Raw genomic sequence first — 27,399 nt, forward strand, 5'->3', positions numbered from 1 at the left:
GTAGGGCTGGCTCAGGAGAAGCTGCCAGCCAGTACTTGGGAGATTTGGGAGACCCCAATCTCCAGCAGCACGTTGCTCGTTTTTTTTTTTTCTAAATTTGTATTCTGACAGCTGTGAATGAGCAAATTTTTTTACTGGTTTCATGGGCTCTGAGGTGAAGCGATATGGTTAGAATTGCTCAGGGCACGTGCAGGGCTGAATTTAGAACCAGCAGAGTCCGGAGGCTGAAGCCTTGGTTTCCACAGGGCTGTGTGAGCAGCCCCTGGGCTGCACGGCTGTCCTGCTGGAAAAACTCTCTGGTAAGTGAGAGGGAATTTAGGTGAGCTGGTGTCTCTGCTGAGGTGGTAGGAGGGAGTTAGCCACTTACCTGTCTCTTGCTAGGAGCTAATGCTGGCAGCTCCAAGCTCTTCCTGCACCTGGGGACACCACGCTGCTTGTGGAGGAAGCTGGAGTTGTGTCCTGCTGCTTGTGGGCAAGTGGATGGAGCCGGGAGGGTTCCTCTCACTTTGGTGTTACATGTCTTTAAGAAAGAAACCATACAACGGGCTTCTGCTGAATGCCTTTTATTTTAGTGGTTCATGTGTGCACTTATCCTGTGTTTGAAAACAGCAGTTTGTACCTGAATAGGGTTCAGATTCTTTTTCTCCTATTTGCGTTCTTTGGACATACCGAGAATAAATTGTAGAGCCCTGCCAAGTGAAAGGATGCAGATGGAATTAAGAAACCCATTTAGTTGCCTCAGCCTTAAATGCCATATTTCCTGTGCTTGGGGGGGGGGGGATATACAGTAGAGTATTATTTGTTTGTGTGTATAAAAATGCTCGCATGCTTAAAACTAGCAACACCTCTCTCTCCCTCTTGCAGACTGGAACTGAGCTCTGGAGAAACAAAGTGGAGGTTGGAGCATGTGGCCTGAGGATTGCCGTGCACAGCCAGGGGTAGGGACTCGGTGTTTCTGTTGGCTCCTTGGTTGTAGATGAGCTACTGGGACAAGTGCCTTTGTTCTCAAGTGAAGATAATTCTTTAATTTCTTTGCCAAATAGAGATGTAGGTGTTAATCCCAGTCTAAAAGAGATTAAGAAAGGGTTGTATTGAAATAGAAGCAAATTCTATAGCAAGAATGCCTCTGTGGCTTAAAGACACTGGACTAGAAATTTGGCTAAGGTGCATATTCTCCACCAGCTACGAGGATATGCTAACCTTCCTTTCTTTGGGTCCTTCTGCACATTAACTTTATACAGAGCCCAGCACAGATCTGAGGAGATATTACATAGTCAACAGCAACAGACTTTTTTCCCTTCTCTTGCAGGTGGTAGCCAAGAAGTGAGCAGGATGCCCCCAGGCATTTACTGCCCTATGGAATTCTGGTCCAAGGGGGAAAACCAAAACATCCAGGTGGACTTTCTGCTGCCCACAGGCATATACTTAAACCTCTCTGTGTCCTGCAATGCCAGCTTGGGCACCATCAAGCAGGTAACAGCCATGTTCCAATGTCTTGTTTGCAACCTCCTGTAATGAGGAGTCTGTTCTTGGGGAGCACCTGGGGAGATGTGTTGGGTCTTAACTCAATGCAAGTTGGGTTTCTTCTGCGTTGCTCTGAGGCAGTTCCTTGTGACTCACTGTGAGAGCCCTCTTCTTTGTGACAGCCTCTACAATCCACTATACCCACATCTAGCCACTGAGACTGCCAGATGGGTGCTGATGGTGGTTCTTGGGCTCAATTCTCTTGGTACTTGTCCGACCTTGGGAGGAGAATCAGAGTAATGATGGAGTGAGGGCAGATCTGAGTTGCCGTGCAGGGCTCGTGGACTGTGTGTTCAATTACTGCTCACCTGGACCCAACTAGTCCCCACATTGGATTTTTTTCTTTATGAAAGTTCATATGTATATATAGGCAGGTACGAAAACTCACCCCTAAATAGTCAAATACAAATGCTGGACTGACTCAAAGTATTCGGGATGCCAGCCCAGCCTTCTCTTGCCTCACAGAACTGAATATTGAAAATTGGGAATGATAATGATAGAGAGGATTTTTCTTAGTGCTTCATTGGAGGAAGAAAATGCTGCAGTGAAACCCCGTGTAAACAAAATGTAGCTGCTTCCTTGTTTCCCTGGGTGGGAAGCAGGGGTAGGGAAGAGTGAAGGAAAACAGTGGAAAAGGTTTTCTCTGCGGCAAGAACTTGGCCTAGATGAGTCACAGATCACAAGGGACAGGAACACAGTGCCAGATAATTCCAGGTTTTCTCATGCTGCAGTTTTCAGGTAAAAATACCCCAAACCAACTGAAAAGCCTGTAAGTAGAGCTGATTGGTTCCCACTGTGAAGTTAGAGGTTTGTGTTTCACAGCCAGCAGACAGGCTGGGTCAGAGCAGAAGCCCATCTGCTCCAGAGTTTTGTCTCCTATAGTAAGCACTTAGGATGAGAGTGAAGAAATGGAATATGAAGAGTCATGTGGAAGTGCCATCCACTGGGAGCCAAGGATCTTTGGGAAGTGGATAGTGCTGAGAAGGCTTCAGAGGAGTTCTTGGTGCTTGTCAAAGATTTCATGTTACTGGGGGCAAGTTACTTAACCCAATTTTGGTTCCAGTGGCAGTAATACTCCTCTTTCACAAGGCTAGCAGTGGGCAGGTACTTACTGTGAGGAATTCAGGTGAGGGTTACTTCAGTACTGAGGTTGAGAGATTTCCTTTGCCTGAAACAAAGGCAAGCATGAAAAAAGGAAGTCAAAGGCACTTGCGAATAAATTTACCCTGCAGTTCAGCAGGAGTTGGAGCCACCAGACCTGGCTGAGAAGCAGCTTGTGGTTGCAGGTCCAGGAGTGCTGGGAGAAGGTTTGGCTGTGGGGTGAGCGAGGTCATGGGGTGGCAGCAGGGGGAAGATGAGGTTCTGGCAGTGTGGCAGTGGTTTCACCCTGCTGTTGGTCTGGCCCAGGTGGTGTGGAAACACGCTCAGTATGAGCCACTGTACCATATGCTCAGTGACCCCGAAGCCTATGTCTTCACGTGCATCAACCAGACAGCGGAACAGCAGGAGCTGGAGGATGAGCAACGGCGGCTTTGTGACATCCAGCCCTTCCTCCCGGTACTGCGGCTCGTGGCTCGAGAAGGTGACAGAGTCAAGAAGGTGATTAACTCCCAGATCAGCCTGCTCATTGGAAAAGGTCAGTTCCCCCATGGTTGGTCTCATGTGAGGGTGGCAGGGGTGTGGGCTGTAGGTGGAACGTGCTTCTGTCCCATCCAGCCTGACTGCGTGTAGAGTAATGATAGAGCCCTGCTTATGCAGGAGATGAAATGAGTAAGTGTGGTCTTAAGTGTGGTCTCTGGTGGATCGGGTGAGGGACCAGTGTGTGTGCAGACCCAAGAAGGGTGATCTTTCCTGCTGGCAGAGGGCTATAGTAATTGAGTCAGTGCAATTGTACATAGTAAATAAGTGATTACTAGTAGCTTGGCTGACTCTTCTTCTCTTGGCCAAATATTAAGCATGTGTTTAGGAAGATTGTTTTCACAAACACTTGGTTATCAAAGGCTGATTTTCCCCCGTTGGGTTTAGATGCTGATTTTGTCTTTCTGTGTTGCTCTCTGCTTAGGTTTACATGAGTTTGACTCTGTGCAGGATCCAGAGGTGAATGATTTCCGCACCAAAATGTGCCAGTTCTGTGAGGAGAGGGCAGCAAAGCGGCAGCAGCTCTCCTGGACAGCTTGGATGGAGTACAACTTCCCCTTGCAGCTGGAACCAATGACCAAAGGCCTGGGGGCTGGTCCTCTACATACCCCCACCAAGAACATTTTTGTCAACGTCAAGTTTCAGTCTGGCGGGGTAAAGCACAAACTTTCCTGTGACAATGTTTAACTGGTTTGTGCTTTCCCTTTGGGAACCTTTGGGCATTTGGAGACAGAATAATGTGTGCGTGGACAGTGTTTCCATGTGTTTGGTGTTCATCTTCATTCTCCAGATCCCTTTGCCTGTGGAGATGGTTGGGAGGGAGACACTGAGCCTCCAGCCAAGGGAGCTGTTCCCCTTCCTGAACATGCATTGGGTGTCCTGGTTAGCTGGTAGCTGAGGTTCCTGCATGTACATGTGATGGAAAGCTTTTTGGGGTTGGGTAGGAGAGGAGCACAGAACCCAATACATGCTGTGCCTTATGAAGCCCCAAGAGCCTGCTCAGCTCATGCTCAGCTCACACTTGCAGGTGTTGGTCTGTGTTGCCCATGGCCCATGTTCTTGCCTGCTACCCTCGGTTAATGTGATTTTTTGCATGTTGTGCCTGGGCATGAAGCAGGAGCCCCCCTCCAATGGAAGAAGGGCCTTCCAGAGCAGTGTGTTTGAGCATGGTGACACTAGCCACCCTCTGCCTTGCTGCTGGAATGACAGTGGGAACGTTTTTAATCAGTAGCAACCACACTAATGGGTAGATTCTGCTTAAACTGGACTTGAAGTTCCTCATTCTCGGCCTTGCGCTTGCACTGCTGAAACATGCTCCTGCCCCGTTTGGCAGATGTCCCTACTTATTTGCTAATGTGTGTGTGGGTAATTCTGGCTTCCTGTCCTCTCTTTATTGTTGGCAACAGGAATGTTGTTAACGATCCGCTGCACTACTGCTGTGCCTCGTGCTGATTTCAGCCCTGTGCTGGTGTTTGACAGTGTGTTCTGTGCTGTTGGCATTGCAGGAGAGCTTCACTTTCCAGATCTCCCCAAAGGAGTTCCCCATCACGTTAATGAGCTATGCTATCAAGAAGCAGGCTACTGTCTTCCGCCACGAGACAGTGGAGAACCCAGAGGACTACACCCTGCAGGTGAATGGGAAATGTGAATACCTCTATGGGAACTACCCGCTGTACCAGTTCCAGGTGAGCTTTTTGTCTTGCTTTGTCAATGAGTCTGTTCCTGTATGTCCTCCTCCTCCTAGGGGGGTGGATTGAGATGTGTTATCCTCCAGCAAGGAGGACATGCTGTTTACGGGAATGGAACACATCAGTGGCAGGACCTAGATGCCACTCAGGACAAGGGATATTTTGGTTTTGGGAGCTAATGATCTAAGCCCCTCCCTGGGTGCTAAGTGCTGTGTAACTAAGTGCTGTGTACATTTATAGATTATGGTTCTGGAAATGTCTGTTTGCTTGTATGGTGGGCTGGGGGCTCTTTTCCCAAAAGCTGGGCAACTAATCCTGTGTTCCTCTGGCAGGGCAAAGTGCTTTTGGGAGTGCTGGGTCCTTCTCAGTGTGTTCCCTTAATGTAGTTGTTTGAGTCAGTTGATGAAATGCCAGCTATAAAAGGCACTTCATATTCTTGGTTCTGGCAACATGAGTCCAGCAAGTTGCAGGTTTATGAAGCAAGGGGAGATAAATTAAAACTGAATTTTTATTGTTGCTGTGTCCGTTCCTTACTCCTTCCACCTGTTTCTGCTTCAGCCAGTTCTGATTTGCTTGGCAGCTCTTGCCTGCCTGGCTGTGTCTCCTCTGTGCTGACTGTCCTCTCTTTGCAGTACATCCGCAGCTGCCTGCACCGGGGCCTGACGCCCCACCTCACCATGGTTCACTGCTCCACCATCATTGCTATGAGGGATGAGCAAACCAACTGCATTGCCAGCCCCCCGAAGATGACTGCCAAGCCCCCCCCACTCCCTAAGAAAAAGGTAAAAGGGGACAGTGGGATCACTCTCAACTCATCCATTGACAGAGATGCTGCTCTTGCCTGGGAGGAGCAGCTGAGTCTCCCTGCCTCTCAGGATGGGTTTCTACCTGGCGTCTAAGAGCTGGGAATTTCCAGTCAGCCATCCAGCCCCCTCCACGACTTCTCCAGTTGTCACAGACTCCATGCTGCCCACCAGCGATGCGGAGTAAAAAGCATGTGAAGAGAGATGAGGTCTGGCTGGGGCTTGAGAAGTCTTTGTTGCATCTATTTCTGATTGGAACCCTTTTCTCTTTCTAGCCAAACTATGGTTCTCTCTGGTCCTTGGAGCAGCCTTTCTACATTGAGCTGCTACAAGGCAGTAAGGTCAATGCAGATGAGAGAATGAAGGTAGGTACTGACTCAATTTGGGGTTTTGGTTTTGTGTTTTGGCTTTCCCAGCAGCATCTCTCTTGTTTGTGTGGTTGAGGAGAGCAGGGGTACTGACAGCTCCATCTCATGTGATACCCAATTATGCTTCATTCAGCCTTTGGGCAGTTTCTGTGCTGCAGCACAACAGGAAGGGGAAGGGAACATTGCTAGCCAGCAGCCCACCGACGAGCGATGCCTTCTTAGAAACACTCCCCTGTGGCAATTTCCGAGTAGTGAACAGAGCTGCTGCCCCGGGGTGATATCGCCCGAGGCGGTGTGGAGGGGCAGGCAAGTCAGCAAAACACAGAGGAGGGGAAGAGAAGAGAGAACGAATGGTGGGGGAGGTGGTGCCTGGTGAAGTTAAGACAGAAACACCCTGGGGTTTGCAGGGTGTTTGCCATGAAGGGGGAGCAGGTGTGTGAGGAGGAGGGGAATGGCTGCCCAAGGGGAAAGGAAGGAAACAGGGCAAGAATGGATCACACATACAGGTATTCTGCAGGGCAGGGCTTTATAAAGAAACAGGCAATGGAATAGTTCTTTCTTCTGCCCAGCAATATTTATATTGCCTGGCTTTGCATGGTGAAAACTGTAATACTCTTACCAGTGGATTACCCAATTATTTTGCAATGATTAAGCAGCTCTTGCAAGTTCTCATGAAGTAAAAAGATAACAGTGCTCTTACCAAAGTTGAGTAAATAGGAAGACTAAGGAACTTAACATCTCATTGCATTGGGAAAGAGACAGGAGCAGGATATCCTGTTGAGGGGAATGGATACCCTGTCCCATTCCTCTTCTAATCATGTGTCTTCAGCAAACAGGTCAAGGCCCTGTGGATTCTCATGGTATTCTCTTATTTCTCCTTCCCTCAGCTGGTGGTGCAGGCAGGTCTGTTTCATGGCAATGAGATGCTGTGCAAGACAGTATCCAGCTCTGAAGTGAATGTGTGCTCCGAGCCAGTGTGGAAGCAGAGGCTGGATTTTGATATCAACATCTGTGATCTTCCCCGCATGGCGCGGCTCTGCTTTGCCCTCTATGCTGTCATCGAGAAGGCAAAGAAGGCACGTTCCACCAAGAAGAAGTCCAAGAAAGCTGTAAGTAAAGGCAGCATGGGACTGAGCGTGGCTTGCCAGTGCTGAAGGGCACGGGACAGCATTCTGAACCAAATGCCCTTTGCTTTCAGAAAAAGACTTTATTAAAGAAAGAGCTTACAGAATTATGGGCAGTGATTTCTTTAACAGGAAACTGAGGAGTGACTGCCTGTAGGAAAGATTGTTTAAATGTAATTTCTTCTCCAGAAAAACCATTAAGAAACATACCCAGCATCTGAACACGCATAAAGAGGAATCCTATGTGTTAGTGTCTCTGTTTTGCTGTCCTGGTTCTTGGTTTGTAGTTGAGGTTAAACCATCTTCTGTGTTGCATGTTTTCTAGTAAGGTCTTTCGTGCAAATCCCCCATAGAGCAAATTAACAGCTAAGGAGGAGGAAGAAAATGAGGAATGTAAACAGTGGTTACAGCAAAGCATTAGGTGAGGTAAAATGAAAGTGCAGAATCTTCAAGGTTACTGTGCAGATGCTGCAAACTGGATGGAAAGTGTTAAATCACTTTGGAAGCTCTTGAGCTTCTGAATCAGAGATGTAGTGATATTTCTCACTTTCCTCACCTCTCTTCCAAAACTTCCAGCCCATTAATAATTCAGTAACTAAGTGCAGTCTGTAACTGAACTGCTGGTTTCCCAGTGTTGTAACTTAAGCGTGATGCCTCTAGCTCTTTGCACATGAAGAGTTTTCTTTATGAGCAGCAAACACATGTGTTCCTCTGCGAATTATTGTTTCTGCAGCCATAAAAACACTGTTTCCGTGCTTTAAAGTGAGGATTAGTCATGCCATCTTTACTAGAGTGCAGAGAAACGAGGGACTGAGCAATGTGATTACAGAAGATTTTAGTCTCAGTCCTGCTAACTCCTCCTTGCTGCTGTGAGGGTCAGGGGGCTTTGTTGTGTTGACACCAGCAGGATTCTCGGGGTTAGACTGCATTAATGTCTGGGGAGCAACAGGCCACCCACCAGTCCTGGGCCTGTGGACCAATTCCTAGGTTGGAGACTCCAGATTGAAAACATTTTGAGGCTGGGACCAGCACCAACCTTTTCGTTATTGGTTTTTGGGGTTTGGGGTTTTTTTTTGGTTTTTTTTACTTAAGAATAGCAGAACTCCTAACTCCTGCTGGAGGCTTTTGTTGAACAGAATATCTGATTCATCCACAGGCTGCGTTTTTGTGGAACAATTTTCAGTTTTGAAGCAGTCAGGAGGAAATCTTGTTGTTCTGATTGACAAAACAAAACCAGCTTGGTTAGCTGAGTTGGTAAGAGGATCTTGTTCATAGGTACTGGGGAAAGGTGGAGCTCTTGATATAAAATCACAGTATTTGCTGGATCTGAGCTCTGCAGGAATGGATTTTTACCACATGCTGTGACTCTGAATAAGGTGCCCAGATCTGATTTAAAATGATTGGTAAGAGAAGGTTACAGTCAGAGTGCACCCTGGTTTTTGGTTTTGATTAATAATCTTTTTACTTGCTTTGCTTACAGCACTGGGAGGCTTAATGCCATGCATGTTGTTTGTCTGTGCAGACTGTCCAGAGCAGATAGGTGGGACTTAATCATTTGCTACCACAAAAACAGGCGTGCTTGCAGACTGACTGGGATGAGTCAGAGGGTTAATGTCACCCAGAGGGCTGGCTTTCAGTGTTTCTGTAAGTCATGCAGGAGATATTTCTGTCCTTACAATGCTGAATCGTTGTTTTGCTGGACTTTATCCACCAAAAAATCCTGCCTTGTGTTTTGGCAGGCTCTGTGCTGTGGTTTTAATGTCATTTACTGTGTTAGAAAAGGTTATTGCTGCTGCTGGTGTTTTGTTTGGCTTTTCCCTATGATCTAGAAGCTGATGTCTCCAATGGGATTTTACTGAAGATACTTAGTCTAATCAAATCAACTCTAAGGTTTGCGAGAGGCTGCTTGGAAGTGATTAATTTTGTTGTATTAGGGGAAAATGCTGACTTTGCTACCTCCACAAAGTCCTTTGGTGTACCTTCGGAGCAAGCCTGATGTCTCAGTGGAACAAAATGATGTCTCACTGTGGTTCCCTTCAAATATTACGCTGTTTGTGGGTGCGTCTCACTAGAGTTTTGCCTCCCGGGCTCTTTGCAAGTCGGTTTCTGTGCTTGCGTGTGCTTAAGCTTTGGTGTTTTCTGGGCAGCTGAGCGAAATGCTGGTGTTGCTGAAACTGTTACATGAAGTAAACTGTTCCATTTGGGGAACCTGAGTGCAGGAAATCTTAGGTCACTTGTGGAAAATATGTCTGCTCTGGTGGCAGGGAACTGGGGTAGAGCAGTTGGCTGTGTCCCAGTCACTTTACTTGCTGGAGTCTCCCACCTCCAAAATGAGACTGGTTCGTGTGACTGGATTGAGCTTCTGGGTTTTATTTTGTGGGATGGAGGGGTGATTTGCAGCGTAAAGTTTGATTTCCATAGATAGTGTTTATTATACTACCAAGGCACCCAGCCTTTTCTTCCCACTATCAGCTATATGTAGCATTCTTTGCCTAGTTTTCTGAAGTTCTCTGTGTTCCCCATTTCGAAATTAAGGTTCTTCTCCCTCCCCTCAAACTGTGAAATATATGAAGTGTATGTGTTATGGCTCCTTCAAATATTATTGAGTGTAGAGTTTCAAGACCTAACGAGAAACTTAGAAGTTCTTCAGCTGTGCAAAATATTGGGTGATGAAGCTTTAGACATATTTGTGAGGAGTGAGTGTTTGGTGCCATTCAGCACTACACAAAAGACCACAGGTTTTGGCAAATATCTGAATTTGATGCTGTCTTGTACTCTGATTTTAGGAGAATTTGAAAGGTAAGGAGACAGTCATGGCTACCTGGGGTGGTGTATTCTTTACAGCAGCTCTTTGGTGAGGGGGTGCCTACATACTTGTGAATGGGAGGTTACCTGCCTGCAGCGTTCTGTGTGGCTATTTGCACAGTTGGAAAAGATCAAAATAATACATAATCCTATTCTTGGCTGTCGTGAGGGCTTTGCTTTGCATGGGGATGCCTCACTTTCTTGTTAGTTCTTTTCTTCCCTTCATCCAGCTTGTGCAGTTACACCACCCAAGTGAGCTTCTCTCCTTGCTTTGCAGGACTGCCCCATCGCCTGGGTGAACGTCATGCTCTTCGACTACAAGGACCAGCTGAAAACAGGGGAGTGCTGCTTGCACATGTGGTCCTCCTTTCCAGGTGTGTTGGAGACAGAGCTACTGTATTGGTTTGCATCTTTAGCCTCTGCTGCGATGCCCTGGGCTCTGCATTGCTGTCCAGGAGGCTGCAGGAGGGGCCAGAACAGTTCAGATGAGCAGGCCCAGTGCAATTACTGCTCTGGATTATGACGGCATCGAGAGCCCTGCCATGAAGACCTTGTTTTGCTTGGCATTGCCCGTATGACATAAGAGGCTGCTGCTGTCCTTAAAATGTCATACACACTTGGCATGTGAGAGGTCAGGGAGGTGAAGGGGGCTGCTGGGGCCGGGCAATGTCCAGTGCCAGAGCTGGAGCAGCCTGTGCTCTGTTTTCTGGGCCCGAAGCTTCAGCAGTACAGGGTTCATGGGTTTATGTACTTTGCTTTTCAGATGAGAAAGGGGAACTTCTGAACCCCATGGGCACGGTACAGTGCAACCCCAACACAGAAAGCGCCGCAGCTTTGGTCATCTGCTTCCCCAGCGTTGCATCGCATCCTGTGTATTACCCGTCGTTTGAGCAGGTAGGGGATGGGGATGCTGTTCTGGGGGCACAGAAATTCCCTGGTGCAGGAACATATGGTGTCACTGTCTCTTGGGTAGCTGTCAACAGAGACTGGGTACAAGCAGAGTTGATGAATAGATACTGTTAACTGAAAATTTAACTTCTTCTCTTAACTAATGGACCTTTGAGTGAATACTTTTGCAAGCTGTGAATTACTGAGATAAAGCTGCTCTCAGAGATGAGCATTTGTTTAAAAAATGGGTTTAACTGAGCTGCCTTTAAACTGCAGGCAGCATTAGGCTCTATAGGAAGGAAGAGAAATAAAAGGGGAAATGAGTGAAAGTAGACAACTCCCTCCCTTTCAGCAGAGTGATGACACGCCGTGTGGTGTGGGGATTTTCCATCTGTCACTGCAACTGGCCAAACATTTAAAATGGAAGAAGAAATGTGTCTGTTACAGGAAAGAAAGGAGATCTGCTCTGCCAGGGACATGTACACATGCTCCCCCGCGATGCGCGTCCTGGCTCGGATGCTCTAGCGCGTTGTGCCAGCGTGCGTCAGGGCTCGGGCAGCGCTGTCTGCCTGGCAAACACACACCAGTGCTAAGAATTGGGAATGGCTCCTGTTAGCCAGGAGCTTGGTGACCTACAGGCCCCGTTCACAAACTGTTTTGGGGGGGAAGGACCCATCCCTTCATCCTTGTTACTGCCAGGGAGGGGGCTCTGCAGGCAGTCAGGGCACTCCTCTGAGCAGAGGGGTACATTTACCTGCACCTGGGCTGTGGGAGGTGGGATTCCCTTCTCCAGAGGTGGCAAGTGACTGATCCCTAAAGCAGCGTAAATGCCTGAAGTGGTGGTGAGCTAGAAGTACAGAGGGTAATGAGGAACCTTTCTCAGAGTCTTTATTTGTGTCCCAGCTGCTGGAGTTGGGGAGGAATGGAGATCAACCCCGTGCTGCACTAGACGATCCCGAGGAGGTGAGTCTTCTGGCGTCAGTTTTCCAGCTATGTGCAAGCCTGGTTTCATAGATTAAATAATGTATTTCTGCTGTACCCCCAATTCACTTTTTTCACCCAACGGGGTCAATGCCCAATTCTACAGGGTCTCTCTGGGTCGAGCAAGCCCTGGGTTGAGACTGAGCCCAGTGTATGCTCTTTCCTGTGATTCCCATGAGCAGAAGCTGCAGCTGAAGGAGATACTGGAGCGGAGGAGCCACACTGAACTGTACGAGCATGAGAAAGACCTGGTGTGGAAAATGAGATATGATATCCGTGACCAATACCCACAAGCTTTGGCAAAGCTGCTTATCATCACCAAATGGAACAAGCATGAAGATGTTGCCCAGGTGAGGACGCTGGGGTGGGCACCAAGGCTGCCTTTTTCATCCATCTCTCAGTGTCTGCATTCCTGTGTTGTGTTTGGGAGGCCAACTTAGCAGGGGATGTTTCGCAGTGCAGGTAGTTTCTGAAGCTGGGGAAGATTTTCTGTTCTCAGCCAGTTGCTGTGAGTGTTTGCTGAGTGGTACCCAGCTGAGTTGAGGTTTGGCTATTCTAGGCTCTGTTTGGCACTCTGCAATGTCCCAGACTCATTACTGACCAACGAGGTCTTGCTTATTCCCTCTGGAAACTGTAGGCCAGAAAAAAATCTTTTTAATTCACAGAAGAAATAGGATCTGGATTGGATATTCTTAACTGACAATGAGAGACCATCACAAGCTACCTCAGGGGGTCAGTGAATCTCTTCCACTGAGAATGTCAGTTAAGGATGGTCTCTGTGCTGCTCATCCCTCCTTACTTCGAGAGCTTTGACAGGATCTTCTAAAGGTCCCTTGATACTCTACATTATGTTACGCTGCAGAAAAGTGCTTTTCTCAAAGAGTTTATTCCACTAATTGTGGTACAGCTAATGGTAACCCTGCCATGGACTTGGATGGCTTTTTCTGTCACCCTTCTAGAAAGTTTAGACAGATGGTTTTTGACCTGGTGCCTGCAAACTTGCTTTGAGGCATCTATAAATAATGACTAAGATAGAGGTTTTGCCCACCACAAAGGAGCTGCTCTTCCATCAGTAGAATTTTAGATTTATATCCATTGTCATAAAAGCCTTGTTCCATTTTTCCTTTTTTTTTTTTTGCCCTTCCAGATGATTTCCCTGCTTCAGAGCTGGCCGGAGCTGCCTGTCCTGAATGCTTTGGAGCTGCTGGATTTTAGCTTTCCCGACCGTTACGTTGGTTCCTTTGCTATCAACTCATTAAAGAAGCTGACGTAAGTGTTATCCACAAGGGATGTGCAGAGCCCCTTTCTATTTATGTTTAGGGCTGCTGAGGGGGACTGTGAACAAGGCTGACAGTCTTGTCTTTACAGTTTTTGCAAGTACACTTGTGCAGTAAAGATAAGGTTGTCTTTTATTTTTCTTTTCGGTCCACAGAGATAATGAATTGTTCCAGTACTTGCTACAGCTTGTCCAGGTGCTCAAGTATGAATCCTACTTAGACTGTGAATTAACCAAGTTCCTGCTGGACAGGGCGTTATCCAACCGCAAGATCGGCCACTTCCTCTTCTGGCATCTGAGGTAAAGAGCAAATGTTTTGTGCTTTTTTTTCAGTAATCGAGTGAAACCAGCATTTACTGGTTTCCTCATTGCTCTGTGAAGTGAGACAGCGAGCATGTCTGTATGTGTAATGCCAGGGCATTTATTTAAAGGCTATTGGCTGTCCTTTAGCTTGTGTCTTTCATCAAAGCATTGGTGGGATTTCCTTGCTGTGATTACTAAAACCCAGGAACCACTGCTTTTTATTCAGGAGACTGAATAAGGGATATTCCAGGAGGACTTAAAATCTTTGTTTGTTTGTTTGTTTTTTTCTTATTGTGGTGGGGATTGGATTAAGTTCTGTTTTAAGAATTTATATTTATGTATGTACACTTAAGCCTTTGAGGTGAAATTTACTTTGAATATCCATGGCCACCAGCCAGTCCTGAGCTATAGACTCTGAACTGTGCTTGCTCCTTAAGGAATGGTCTCAAAGGCGTGGTTAGCAATTTATCCATTTATTCATCCAGAAAGATGTCTCATCACTTCAAGCAAGGGTTTTTCTGCATCACCTTCTGGGGTGGGTGCATTTTTTTTCCCTCCCCAGTACATAGAAATAATTTAAGCAGCAGCTGATATTCTGCACCCTCCTCTCCCCCCTCCCTCCTTGTGCTGGCATGAATGGGAGAATTAGTCACTCTCTGTGGTGAGTCAGAGTTGCCTGAACCTCCCTTCTCCCCTAGGTCAGAGATGCATGTTCCTGCTGTTGCCTTGAGGTTTGGCCTGATCCTGGAAGCGTACTGCAGAGGCAGCACCCACCATATGAAAGTTTTGATGAAACAGGTAAAAATCCTGTTTTAGCCTTAAGGTTGACTTCCCTCTTGCTTGGAGCTGATTCTCAGCTGTTTGCTTTTCCAGCTCAATGTTATCAGCAATACAAAAAAAGCCTTTTAACTGCTATATTGGTTTTGGCATATCCTATTAAGAGCCTGGAGTTCCCCATCACATGTGACTTTGCTAATCTCTTACTCACCCACACGTGTCCCAAACTACACTATGCATCTAGAATGGTTTGAAATGTTCAAAAGCCGCTGCTGTTATTAGAAGAGTTGAATGAGTTACCATTTAGTAGGAGCTGATCATAATTGGCTGGCTGATTCGGAGCAGTGCGTCTCCTTCAGTTGCCGTGCAGAGGTAATCCTCCCTAGAGCTGCTCTGTTATCTCTCAAGGATCACTGTACCTAATTGAAACGTGAGGGACTCACTCATGTATGTGTGAAGTCGTATCTAAGATGTGCCCACAAACCAGTACTGCTTCTCTTTTCAATACTGAGTGGTGCTTTTGCATAACTGGAACTCCCCCAAAGCAATGAAGGGCAGGGGCTGTGTGTCTCATATGTCTTTGACTTTTCTAGTCAGTGCACCTCATTTCTTGCTTTTGGTGCTCGATAATGTGCATTTTTCCTGGTATTTGGGACTGTAGCCATTACCTTACAATGCATTTGTGCCCAGCAGAATATCCAGAATTGATTGTAGATCTTCCTCAAGCAGATACTACTATATTTGTTTTGTTGCAACGTGTGTGTCTTGGGTTGAGCGACAGGACTACCTTTTCTTCTAACGCTGGGGAAAACTGCGCTTTTAGAAGACTCTAGTGTCTGAATTCATGAAAATATTTACTTTAGAGCCAGCCAGGCTCTGTGGGATTCAAGGTCTTAGTGTTTTCAAACCTTGCAAGGTGCAGGGACAAGAAGGAGCGAGGCCTGGGCATTTGACCCAAGCTGCCAACAGGATTATTTCATACCATGAACATTAAATTTAATATAAATCAGAAAAGTTTGCTGCATAGTTCCCTCTCCCTTGATAGTGGTGGTCCAGACAACTTCTTGCCCCGGTGCTGGACCCCTGAGCCCTTCCTTTCCTCCTTGCTGTCCACTGCTGGGAGTGCACAGTGGACACGAAGCCATTGTGCTGGCAGTGTCCCACACTGGCTGTCCACTGCTGGGAGTGCACAGTGGACACTTATGGGTGGGGAGGAGTCATCAGGTGATAGAATAATTGTCTATAAAGAACGATAAATTGTTACAGGTTTTCTCAAACCATAACACTTATGGGTGGGGAGGAGTCATCAGGTGATAGAATAATTGTCTAAATGACAATAAATTGTTACGGGTTTTCTCAAATCATAACAACATGATTTTTCAACCATTTTCATTGAGACTGTGGACACAACCTTACCCAGACCTCTCCATTGCTGATAGCTGTTATTGCTGCTAGTTTTTGTAAAGCCTGGATGGGAGTAAATGTGAAATTGCTATAAGTTGAAGAGAAGGTAAGAGATAAAACCATGGTTTACATTTCACAGTAGATTTTAATGGTTTTTTAACTTTCTCCAGGAATTTCCTATTTGTTAACCCTGTTCCACCCATCCCTTTTTTTCAGGGAGAAGCACTCAACAAGATGAAAGCTCTGAATGACTTTGTTAAAGCAAGTTCTCAGAAGGCCACCAAGCCTCAAACCAAGGAGATGATGCATGTGTGCATGAAGCAGGAAACTTACCTTGAAGCACTTTCCCACCTCCAGTCCCCCCTGAACCCCAACATCATCCTCGCTGAAGTCTGGTAAGGAAAATAGCTGTGTCTCTTAATTTGTGCCACCAGCTTTGTCCAGCAGTAGAGCCAGGCTACCCCAAGGTCCTCTTTTCTCATTGAAGTCATCAGTCTGTTGGTACTTACAGATGCTGTTGAATTTGCAGCATAGATGTCCACTCTTTGAATAGATGGAAACTCTGATGGCAATATTTTTGTTTCCTCTAGTGTGGATCAATGCACCTTTATGGACTCCAAAATGAAACCTCTATGGATTGTGTTTAATAATGAAGAGACAGGTGGAGGAGGAGTGGGTATTATTTTTAAAAATGGAGATGGTAAGTCTTTACAGGCTATGTCTTCACAAGCATAAGTAGTCTCAAATATTTATTGTGCCGGGTGGGCCCTAAATATGGACCATTAAGGTTTTGTGTAAATGAGGGCCATCAACGTGTTTGAATTTTTTGACAGTAATCTGGAGATATAATAAATTCTCCTATTTATTTTACTTGATGCCCTCTTCACTAAGGTTTTAGCACAGTAGTAGCTGGATACCCCGTGCACAGGAAAAAGGACCCTGATGTGAGGTCTGGAAGAGCTACAGCAGTCCAAGCTCTGTAGGGCTGGAGTGGCTGCTGCTCACTGCCACGTCCAAACAGATGTTTTCTAAAGTGGTACATGGGGTGCTCCAGGAAGAGCTTTGGCAGAGTGAAATAGGGTGTACCTCCGTCAGTATAACCATGTCTGAGTGAAGGTATCTGGTGTGGTGGCTTTACACTATCCATGCACCAGTATACATTGCTCTGATGTTCTTCACTAGCTAGACACAGCAAGTGACAACATGGCACTGCTTCAGGGGCAGAACAAGTGCTGCTTGCAAGAGCAGGAGAGGAGGGGAGAACAGGAGGTACTTACAGCCCTTTTTTCCTTTATAATGCTGCACAGATCTTCGTCAGGACATGCTGACTCTGCAGATGATCCAGTTGATGGACATCCTGTGGAAGCAGGAGGGCCTGGACCTGAGGTGAGTGACTGCAATGATAAAGTGTATGTGGTGAGGCCATTTTGTCTGCAAGCCTATTTTTTGCAGTGTTTTGTGAGCAGCTGGTGGGGTTGGGTGCGACGGAGGAGTAGAAATGCAGAGTAGATAGATACGGCAGACAAAAATCTGAAAGTCAACAGAACCCCATTCTGGGTGAGATTTCAGTGGAAGGGTTTCTTTCATCTCTGCAGGATGACCCCTTATGGCTGCCTCTCCACAGGAGACAAGACTGGGCTGATCGAGGTAGTCATGCACTCGGACACCATCGCCAACATCCAGCTGAACAAGAGCAACATGGTGGCCACCGCCGCCTTCAACAAGGACGCGCTGCTCAACTGGCTGAAGTCCAAGAACCCCGGGTGAGTGGGCTCACCTTGTCCTCAGTGCTGCTTCACGGCTTCCTTCCAGCTAGAGGTGTTTCTTCTGCTTGACTCCATTTTTTCCTTCAGTTATGCCTATTTCCAAGCTGTCCCACACTATCTGTGGCTGCTTTGCTGCCTGGCACACCGGGAGGGATCATGTGGACCTGTGTCAGTCTGGAGCTGAAATGAAGGCATCTGGGTTACTGTTTGCAACCTTTTTTGATCTTTCATAGCTTAAGATAGCACTATCCACAGGCTGGATCCAAACCTTGATCTTCCTCTCAGTCCTGTTACCTTCTCCAGAGATAGATAGTCAGCGTGGTGGCAGCTGGAAGAGGGGCAGAAGGAGTAATGCCAAAACTGGGAGATGAAAAAAGAAAGCCTCAGAAAAGCGTGTAGCTGGGGGTTTTACTAGATACAGAAACAGAGAGCAGCAGGACATCAGTGTTACTCTGATGTAGCCAGGCACCAACAGGAGGCATTCTAGGAGCCCACTTTGTGTTTTGGATCTGTGGAGATCTAGAAATGAATTAATTTAGTTGAGACTAAACCATTTTCATTGAGACTGTGGACACAACCTTACCCAGACCTCTCCATTGCTGATAGCTGTTATTGCTGCTAGTTTTTGTAAAGCCTGGATGGGAGTAAAGCCTGTACTGCCTCTGGAGAGCACTACAGAAACTCAAACGTGTGATCCCCTTACCTTCTCCTGCAGGTTATAAAAACAGCTTTCCCAGTGGTGAAGTACTGGTGTTCACAGTAAAATTCTCTTCCAATTTTTTTTCTTACCCCCTTTAGTGACGCGTTAGAACAAGCGATAGAGGAGTTCACCCTGTCCTGTGCTGGGTACTGCGTGGCCACCTACGTGCTGGGGATCGGGGATCGGCACAGCGACAACATCATGATCCGGGACTTTCCCAGTGGTGAAGTACTGATGTTCAAAGTAAAATTCTCTTCCAATTTTTTTCTTACCCTCCTTAGTGACGCGTTAGAACAAGCGATAGAGGAGTTCACCCTGTCCTGTGCTGGGTACTGCGTGGCCACCTACGTGCTGGGGATCGGGGATCGGCACAGCGACAACATCATGATCCGGGAGACTGGCCAGGTATGGGGGTCACTGCTGCTGGGAGTCATCAGTCTGTTGGTACTTACAGATGCTGTTGAATTTGCAGCATAGATGTCCACTCTTTGAATAGATGGAAACTCTGATGGCAATATTTTTGTTTCCTCTAGTGTGGATCAATGCACCTTTATGGACTCCAAAATGAAACCTCTATGGATTGTGTTTAATAATGAAGAGACAGGTGGAGGAGGAGTGGGTATTATTTTTAAAAATGGAGATGGTAAGTCTTTACAGGCTATGTCTTCACAAGCATAAGTAGTCTCAAATATTTATTGTGCTGAGTGGGCCTTAAATATGGACTATTAAGGTTTTGTGTAAATGAGGGCCATCAACATGTTTGAATTTTTTGACAGTAATCTGGAGATATAATAAATTCTCCTATTTATTTTACTTGATGCCCTCTTCACTAAGGTTTTAGCACAGTAGTAGCTGGATACCCCGTGCACAGGAAAAAGGACCCTCATGTGAGGTCTGGAAGAGCTACAGCAGTCCAAGCTCTGTAGGGCTGGAGTGGCTGCTGCTCACTGCCACGTCCAAACAGATGTTTTCTAAAGTGGTACATGGGGTGCTCCAGGAAGAGCTTTGGCAGAGTGAAATAGGGTGTACCTCCGTCAGTATAACCATGTCTGAGTGAAGGTATCTGGTGTGGTGGCTTTACACTATCCATGCACCAGTATACATTGCTCTGATGTTCTCCACTAGCTAGACACAGCAAGTGACAACATGGCACTGCTTCAGGGGCAGAACAAGTGCTGCTTGCAAGAGCAGGAGAGGAGGGGAGAACAGGAGGTACTTACAGCCCTTTTTTCCTTTATAATGCTGCACAGATCTTCGTCAGGACATGCTGACTCTGCAGATGATCCAGTTGATGGACATCCTGTGGAAGCAGGAGGGCCTGGACCTGAGGTGAGTGACTGCAATGATAAAGTGTATGTGGTGAGGCCATTTTGTCTGCAAGCCTATTTTTTGCAGTGTTTTGTGAGCAGCTGGTGGGGTTGGGTGCGACGGAGGAGTAGAAATGCAGAGTAGATAGATACGGCAGACAAAAATCTGAAAGTCAACAGAACCCCATTCTGGGTGAGATTTCAGTGGAAGGGTTTCTTTCATCTCTGCAGGATGACCCCTTATGGCTGCCTCTCCACAGGAGACAAGACTGGGCTGATCGAGGTAGTCATGCACTCGGACACCATCGCCAACATCCAGCTGAACAAGAGCAACATGGTGGCCACCGCCGCCTTCAACAAGGACGCGCTGCTCAACTGGCTGAAGTCCAAGAACCCCGGGTGAGTGGGCTCACCTTGTCCTCAGTGCTGCTTCACGGCTTCCTTCCAGCTAGAGGTGTTTCTTCTGCTTGACTCCATTTTTTCCTTCAGTTATGCCTATTTCCAAGCTGTCCCACACTATCTGTGGCTGCTTTGCTGCCTGGCACACCGGGAGGGATCATGTGGACCTGTGTCAGTCTGGAGCTGAAATGAAGGCATCTGGGTTACTGTTTGCAACCTTTTTTGATCTTTCATAGCTTAAGATAGCACTATCCACAGGCTGGATCCAAACCTTGATCTTCCTCTCAGTCCTGTTACCTTCTCCAGAGATAGATAGTCAGCGTGGTGGCAGCTGGAAGAGGGGCAGAAGGAGTAATGCCAAAACTGGGAGATGAAAAAAGAAAGCCTCAGAAAAGCGTGTAGCTGGGGGTTTTACTAGATACAGAAACAGAGAGCAGCAGGACATCAGTGTTACTCTGATGTAGCCAGGCACCAACAGGAGGCATTCTAGGAGCCCACTTTGTGTTTTGGATCTGTGGAGATCTAGAAATGAATTAATTTAGTTGAGACTAAACCATTTTCATTGAGACTGTGGACACAACCTTACCCAGACCTCTCCATTGCTGATAGCTGTTATTGCTGCTAGTTTTTGTAAAGCCTGGATGGGAGTAAAGCCTGTACTGCCTCTGGAGAGCACTACAGAAACTCAAACGTGTGATCCCCTTACCTTCTCCTGCAGGTTATAAAAACAGCTTTCCCAGTGGTGAAGTACTGGTGTTCACAGTAAAATTCTCTTCCAATTTTTTTTCTTACCCCCTTTAGTGACGCGTTAGAACAAGCGATAGAGGAGTTCACCCTGTCCTGTGCTGGGTACTGCGTGGCCACCTACGTGCTGGGGATCGGGGATCGGCACAGCGACAACATCATGATCCGGGAGACTGGCCAGGTATGGGGGTCACTGCTGCTGGGACTGCTGGGAGAGGGGCAGGAATGCTGCTTAGCAATGGCCAGAGAAATCCCCCTGGAACCCCTCTGCTGAGGAACAGACCTCACCTTCCAGCTGAGAGGCAGACTGGACAAATATTCTCAATAGTTTCTATCCTTAAGAGGGTAAATGCAGTTTTATAATTTGCATTACAATTCTGTAAGCATCACTGCCATCAGCTGCCACTGATAATACCCACTTTGGAATTACAGTGGAGCAATTCATAGCATTCAGACATAAAATTGTCTGCAGACAAACTCAAACACTGTGCTTATCAGTCTGAAGACTGACTTGGCTTCAGCAGAGTCACAAATCGCTTGTAGCTCCTCCTAGAAAAAAATGTTGTAGTGTTTGTTTGCTGTTTTATTCTAATGCATGCAAGTGGTCAGCATAGTTCTAATTTCACACTGATACCTGTACTGATTCCTTTGCTTCTCGACTCCACAAGAATAGCTACCAGAGTTTGTATCTTCTTGTACACTGTTTGGAAGATAGAGGACAAAATTAAAAAAAAAGAAAATCCCTTTGGTAACAGGATTACCAAAGTACTAACGTAGTAAATACATCAGCAATATTTTGGCAAAGGGTGAAGTCTGAGCCATATTTCTTGTTTAATTGTAATTCTGCAAAGCCATAAACCAGCCCTGTGCCAGACAGTGCGAGGTGAGGCAACATGTTTGAATTTTTTGACAGTAATCTGGAGATATAATAAATTCTCCTATTTATTTTACTTGATGCCCTCTTCACTAAGGTTTTAGCACAGTAGTAGCTGGATACCCCGTGCACAGGAAAAAGGACCCTGATGTGAGGTCTGGAAGAGCTACAGCAGTCCAAGCTCTGTAGGGCTGGAGTGGCTGCTGCTCACTGCCACGTCCAAACAGATGTTTTCTAAAGTGGTACATGGGGTGCTCCAGGAAGAGCTTTGGCAGAGTGAAATAGGGTGTACCTCCGTCAGTATAACCATGTCTGAGTGAAGGTATCTGGTGTGGTGGCTTTACACTATCCATGCACCAGTATACATTGCTCTGATGTTCTTCACTAGCTAGACACAGCAAGTGACAACATGGCACTGCTTCAGGGGCAGAACAAGTGCTGCTTGCAAGAGCAGGAGAGGAGGGGAGAACAGGAGGTACTTACAGCCCTTTTTTCCTTTATAATGCTGCACAGATCTTCGTCAGGACATGCTGACTCTGCAGATGATCCAGTTGATGGACATCCTGTGGAAGCAGGAGGGCCTGGACCTGAGGTGAGTGACTGCAATGATAAAGTGTATGTGGTGAGGCCATTTTGTCTGCAAGCCTATTTTTTGCAGTGTTTTGTGAGCAGCTGGTGGGGTTGGGTGCGACGGAGGAGTAGAAATGCAGAGTAGATAGATACGGCAGACAAAAATCTGAAAGTCAACAGAACCCCATTCTGGGTGAGATTTCAGTGGAAGGGTTTCTTTCATCTCTGCAGGATGACCCCTTATGGCTGCCTCTCCACAGGAGACAAGACTGGGCTGATCGAGGTAGTCATGCACTCGGACACCATCGCCAACATCCAGCTGAACAAGAGCAACATGGTGGCCACCGCCGCCTTCAACAAGGACGCGCTGCTCAACTGGCTGAAGTCCAAGAACCCCGGGTGAGTGGGCTCACCTTGTCCTCAGTGCTGCTTCACGGCTTCCTTCCAGCTAGAGGTGTTTCTTCTGCTTGACTCCATTTTTTCCTTCAGTTATGCCTATTTCCAAGCTGTCCCACACTATCTGTGGCTGCTTTGCTGCCTGGCACACCGGGAGGGATCATGTGGACCTGTGTCAGTCTGGAGCTGAAATGAAGGCATCTGGGTTACTGTTTGCAACCTTTTTTGATCTTTCATAGCTTAAGATAGCACTATCCACAGGCTGGATCCAAACCTTGATCTTCCTCTCAGTCCTGTTACCTTCTCCAGAGATAGATAGTCAGCGTGGTGGCAGCTGGAAGAGGGGCAGAAGGAGTAATGCCAAAACTGGGAGATGAAAAAAGAAAGCCTCAGAAAAGCGTGTAGCTGGGGGTTTTACTAGATACAGAAACAGAGAGCAGCAGGACATCAGTGTTACTCTGATGTAGCCAGGCACCAACAGGAGGCATTCTAGGAGCCCACTTTGTGTTTTGGATCTGTGGAGATCTAGAAATGAATTAATTTAGTTGAGACTAAACCATTTTCATTGAGACTGTGGACACAACCTTACCCAGACCTCTCCATTGCTGATAGCTGTTATTGCTGCTAGTTTTTGTAAAGCCTGGATGGGAGTAAAGCCTGTACTGCCTCTGGAGAGCACTACAGAAACTCAAACGTGTGATCCCCTTACCTTCTCCTGCAGGTTATAAAAACAGCTTTCCCAGTGGTGAAGTACTGGTGTTCACAGTAAAATTCTCTTCCAATTTTTTTTCTTACCCCCTTTAGTGACGCGTTAGAACAAGCGATAGAGGAGTTCACCCTGTCCTGTGCTGGGTACTGCGTGGCCACCTACGTGCTGGGGATCGGGGATCGGCACAGCGACAACATCATGATCCGGGAGACTGGCCAGGTATGGGGGTCACTGCTGCTGGGACTGCTGGGAGAGGGGCAGGAATGCTGCTTAGCAATGGCCAGAGAAATCCCCCTGGAATCCCTCTGCTGAGGAACAGACCTCACCTTCCAGCTGAGAGGCAGACTGGACAAATATTCTCAATAGTTTCTATCCTTAAGAGGGTAAATGCAGTTTTATAATTTGCATTACAATTCTGTAAGCATCACTGCCATCAGCTGCCACTGATAATACCCACTTTGGAATTACAGTGGAGCAATTCATAGCATTCAGACATAAAATTGTCTGCAGACAAACTCAAACACTGTGCTTATCAGTCTGAAGACTGACTTGGCTTCAGCAGAGTCACAAATCGCTTGTAGCTCCTCCTAGAAAAAAATGTTGTAGTGTTTGTTTGCTGTTTTATTCTAATGCATGCAAGTGGTCAGCATAGTTCTAATTTCACACTGATACCTGTACTGATTCCTTTGCTTCTCGACTCCACAAGAATAGCTACCAGAGTTTGTATCTTCTTGTACACTGTTTGGAAGATAGAGGACAAAATTAAAAAAAAAGAAAATCCCTTTGGTAACAGGATTACCAAAGTACTAACGTAGTAAATACATCAGCAATATTTTGGCAAAGGGTGAAGTCTGAGCCATATTTCTTGTTTAATTGTAATTCTACAAAGCCATAAACCAGCCCTGTGCCAGACAGTGCGAGGTGAGTCTCCGGCAGGGCCAGTGGAGTCTTCTATTAGTGAGACACTAAGGTTTTACAAAAAAAACCAGAACATTCTTCAGATAGACAAAGTATTGAAGGCCCCTCCAGGCTGCTTCAGGGGCAGAACAAGCGCTGTTTGCAAGAGCACAAGAGGAGGGGAGAACAGGAGGTACTTACAGCCCTTTTTTCCTTTATAATGCTGCACAGATCTTCGTCAGGACATGCTGACTCTGCAGATGATCCAGTTGATGGACATCCTGTGGAAGCAGGAGGGCCTGGACCTGAGGTGAGTGATGTCCTACTGCAATGATAAAGTGTATGTGGTGAGGCCATTTTGTCTGCAAGCCTATTTTTTGCAGTGTTTTGTGAGCAGCTGGTGGGGTTGGGTGCGACGGAGGAGTAGAAATGCAGAGTAGATAGATACGGCAGACAAAAATCTGAAAGTCAACAGAACCCCATTCTGGGTGAGATTTCAGTGGAAGGGTTTCTTTCATCTCTGCAGGATGACCCCTTATGGCTGCCTCTCCACAGGAGACAAGACTGGGCTGATCGAGGTAGTCATGCACTCGGACACCATCGCCAACATCCAGCTGAACAAGAGCAACATGGTGGCCACCGCCGCCTTCAACAAGGACGCGCTGCTCAACTGGCTGAAGTCCAAGAACCCCGGGTGAGTGGGCTCACCTTGTCCTCAGTGCTGCTTCACGGCTTCCTTCCAGCTAGAGGTGTTTCTTCTGCTTGACTCCATTTTTTCCTTCAGTTATGCCTATTTCCAAGCTGTCCCACACTATCTGTGGCTGCTTTGCTGCCTGGCACACCGGGAGGGATCATGTGGACCTGTGTCAGTCTGGAGCTGAAATGAAGGCATCTGGGTTACTGTTTGCAACCTTTTTTGATCTTTCATAGCTTAAGATAGCACTATCCACAGGCTGGATCCAAACCTTGATCTTCCTCTCAGTCCTGTTACCTTCTCCAGAGATAGATAGTCAGCGTGGTGGCAGCTGGAAGAGGGGCAGAAGGAGTAATGCCAAAACTGGGAGATGAAAAAAGAAAGCCTCAGAAAAGCGTGTAGCTGGGGGTTTTACTAGATACAGAAACAGAGAGCAGCAGGACATCAGTGTTACTCTGATGTAGCCAGGCACCAACAGGAGGCATTCTAGGAGCCCACTTTGTGTTTTGGATCTGTGGAGATCTAGAAATGAATTAATTTAGTTGAGACTAAACCATTTTCATTGAGACTGTGGACACAACCTTACCCAGACCTCTCCATTGCTGATAGCTGTTATTGCTGCTAGTTTTTGTAAAGCCTGGATGGGAGTAAAGCCTGTACTGCCTCTGGAGAGCACTACAGAAACTCAAACGTGTGATCCCCTTACCTTCTCCTGCAGGTTATAAAAACAGCTTTCCCAGTGGTGAAGTACTGGTGTTCACAGTAAAATTCTCTTCCAATTTTTTTTCTTACCCCCTTTAGTGACGCGTTAGAACAAGCGATAGAGGAGTTCACCCTGTCCTGTGCTGGGTACTGCGTGGCCACCTACGTGCTGGGGATCGGGGATCGGCACAGCGACAACATCATGATCCGGGAGACTGGCCAGGTATGGGGGTCACTGCTGCTGGGACTGCTGGGAGAGGGGCAGGAATGCTGCTTAGCAATGGCCAGAGAAATCCCCCTGGAATCCCTCTGCTGAGGAACAGACCTCACCTTCCAGCTGAGAGGCAGACTGGACAAATATTCTCAATAGTTTCTATCCTTAAGAGGGTAAATGCAGTTTTATAATTTGCATTACAATTCTGTAAGCATCACTGCCATCAGCTGCCACTGATAATACCCACTTTGGAATTACAGTGGAGCAATTCATAGCATTCAGACATAAAATTGTCTGCAGACAAACTCAAACACTGTGCTTATCAGTCTGAAGACTGACTTGGCTTCAGCAGAGTCACAAATCGCTTGTAGCTCCTCCTAGAAAAAAATGTTGTAGTGTTTGTTTGCTGTTTTATTCTAATGCATGCAAGTGGTCAGCATAGTTCTAATTTCACACTGATACCTGTACTGATTCCTTTGCTTCTCGACTCCACAAGAATAGCTACCAGAGTTTGTATCTTCTTGTACACTGTTTGGAAGATAGAGGACAAAATTAAAAAAAAAGAAAATCCCTTTGGTAACAGGATTACCAAAGTACTAACGTAGTAAATACATCAGCAATATTTTGGCAAAGGGTGAAGTCTGAGCCATATTTCTTGTTTAATTGTAATTCTACAAAGCCATAAACCAGCCCTGTGCCAGACAGTGCGAGGTGAGTCTCCGGCAGGGCCAGTGGAGTCTTCTATTAGTGAGACACTAAGGTTTTACAAAAAAAACCAGAACATTCTTCAGATAGACAAAGTATTGAAGAGGTAAGTACCTTCTCTGTCCTGTCCAACATCTAATTACACTGGAGAGCATCTTGGCAAGTAAATGTTGCCTCTTTTCCCAAAGGAGAGGTCATTTTTCTCCCTCCCAAAATCCTGTGGCAGTATCTCTTGAATACAGTACCTGTGAAGAGAACTCAACACTGATCACCTAAATAGATACTGTTCTGAAAACTGTTTCTTTCTTCCTTATTTCCAGCTGTTCCATATTGATTTTGGTCACTTTTTGGGGAACTTCAAGACTAAATTTGGTATTAATAGAGAGCGAGTTCCTTTCATCTTAACCTACGACTTCGTGCACGTCATCCAGCAAGGAAAAACTAACAACAATGAGAAGTTTGAAAGGTGAGTTTTAGCTGTTAAACTTGACTTGACTTAAGCTTTTTAAGCTCTGAATTTTCAGATGTTATTTTCCCCAATGATGCATAGCCTATAGCTGTCTATACACACGAAAGCAAATAAATTATTATCTACTTGTTAGAGAAGGTGGAGGGGCTCAGTAGTTATCGATGCAGACAGCAGGGTTCAGACCAATACCTAGTCTTGCTAAAAAAAAGGTACAGTTTGCAGTCTTCATTCCTTTGCCTCATTTTCCTTTCTGAACAGATTCAGGGGTTATTGTGAGAAAGCCTATATGATCCTGAGGCGCCATGGTCTTCTCTTCCTGCACTTGTTTGCACTGATGAAAGCTGCCGGCCTGCCGGAACTCAGCTGCTCAAAGGACATTCAGTATCTAAAGGTAAGAGAAGCAGAGCCCAGAGAGGGTTAAAACTGAATACCTGGTCTTGTAGCTCAGCGAGGAGTTGTTCAGGTGGACAGGCTCCAAAAATCATGAGTAGACATGCACATGCAGGACATCAGAAATACCAGATAAGTACCGGTGCTCAGGAAATAACTTCAGATGCTGCAGCAGAAAGGTACCATGTAGAGCCAGCTCGCAGGGAAGGGGACAGCACTTGGGTTGTGTATCATTTCCTGTGCCCAGCCTCCTCTGAGAGACAGCAGCTTCGTACAAGAGCACT

General features: G+C 46.5%; 1 protein-coding gene across 2 annotated transcripts in view; it reads left to right on the top strand.

Moving 5' to 3' along the window:
* PIK3CD (phosphatidylinositol-4,5-bisphosphate 3-kinase, catalytic subunit delta) overlaps positions 1–27,399 on the top strand; it is a 50,167-nt gene that overhangs the window by 17,158 nt on the left and 5,610 nt on the right. The window contains exons 3-24 of one of the 2 annotated variants that reach the window (XM_014941489.1): positions 865–938; positions 1,310–1,473; positions 2,932–3,160; positions 3,587–3,816; positions 4,668–4,847; positions 5,483–5,632; positions 5,929–6,018; positions 6,909–7,130; positions 10,228–10,324; positions 10,714–10,844; positions 11,742–11,801; positions 12,002–12,169; positions 12,967–13,088; positions 13,252–13,395; positions 14,097–14,196; positions 15,796–15,974; positions 16,170–16,279; positions 16,887–16,965; positions 17,175–17,342; positions 18,327–18,450; positions 26,577–26,722; positions 26,984–27,116. In XM_014941489.1, coding sequence (XP_014796975.1) covers positions 1,333–1,473; positions 2,932–3,160; positions 3,587–3,816; positions 4,668–4,847; positions 5,483–5,632; positions 5,929–6,018; positions 6,909–7,130; positions 10,228–10,324; positions 10,714–10,844; positions 11,742–11,801; positions 12,002–12,169; positions 12,967–13,088; positions 13,252–13,395; positions 14,097–14,196; positions 15,796–15,974; positions 16,170–16,279; positions 16,887–16,965; positions 17,175–17,342; positions 18,327–18,450; positions 26,577–26,722; positions 26,984–27,116 — 3,003 coding nt within the window. In that variant the 5' untranslated portion in view covers positions 865–938; positions 1,310–1,332. Of the gene's footprint in view, positions 1–864; positions 939–1,309; positions 1,474–2,931; positions 3,161–3,586; positions 3,817–4,667; positions 4,848–5,482; positions 5,633–5,928; positions 6,019–6,908; positions 7,131–10,227; positions 10,325–10,713; positions 10,845–11,741; positions 11,802–12,001; positions 12,170–12,966; positions 13,089–13,251; positions 13,396–14,096; positions 14,197–15,795; positions 15,975–16,169; positions 16,280–16,886; positions 16,966–17,174; positions 17,343–18,143; positions 18,257–18,326; positions 18,451–26,576; positions 26,723–26,983; positions 27,117–27,399 lie in introns of those variants that run through there. The other variant, XM_014941488.1, reaches the window with a different exon arrangement.

The sequence above is a fragment of the Calidris pugnax genome, unplaced genomic scaffold (assembly GCF_001431845.1).
Source record: "Calidris pugnax isolate Ruff unplaced genomic scaffold, ASM143184v1 scaffold82, whole genome shotgun sequence".
NCBI lineage: Eukaryota > Metazoa > Chordata > Aves > Charadriiformes > Scolopacidae > Calidris > Calidris pugnax.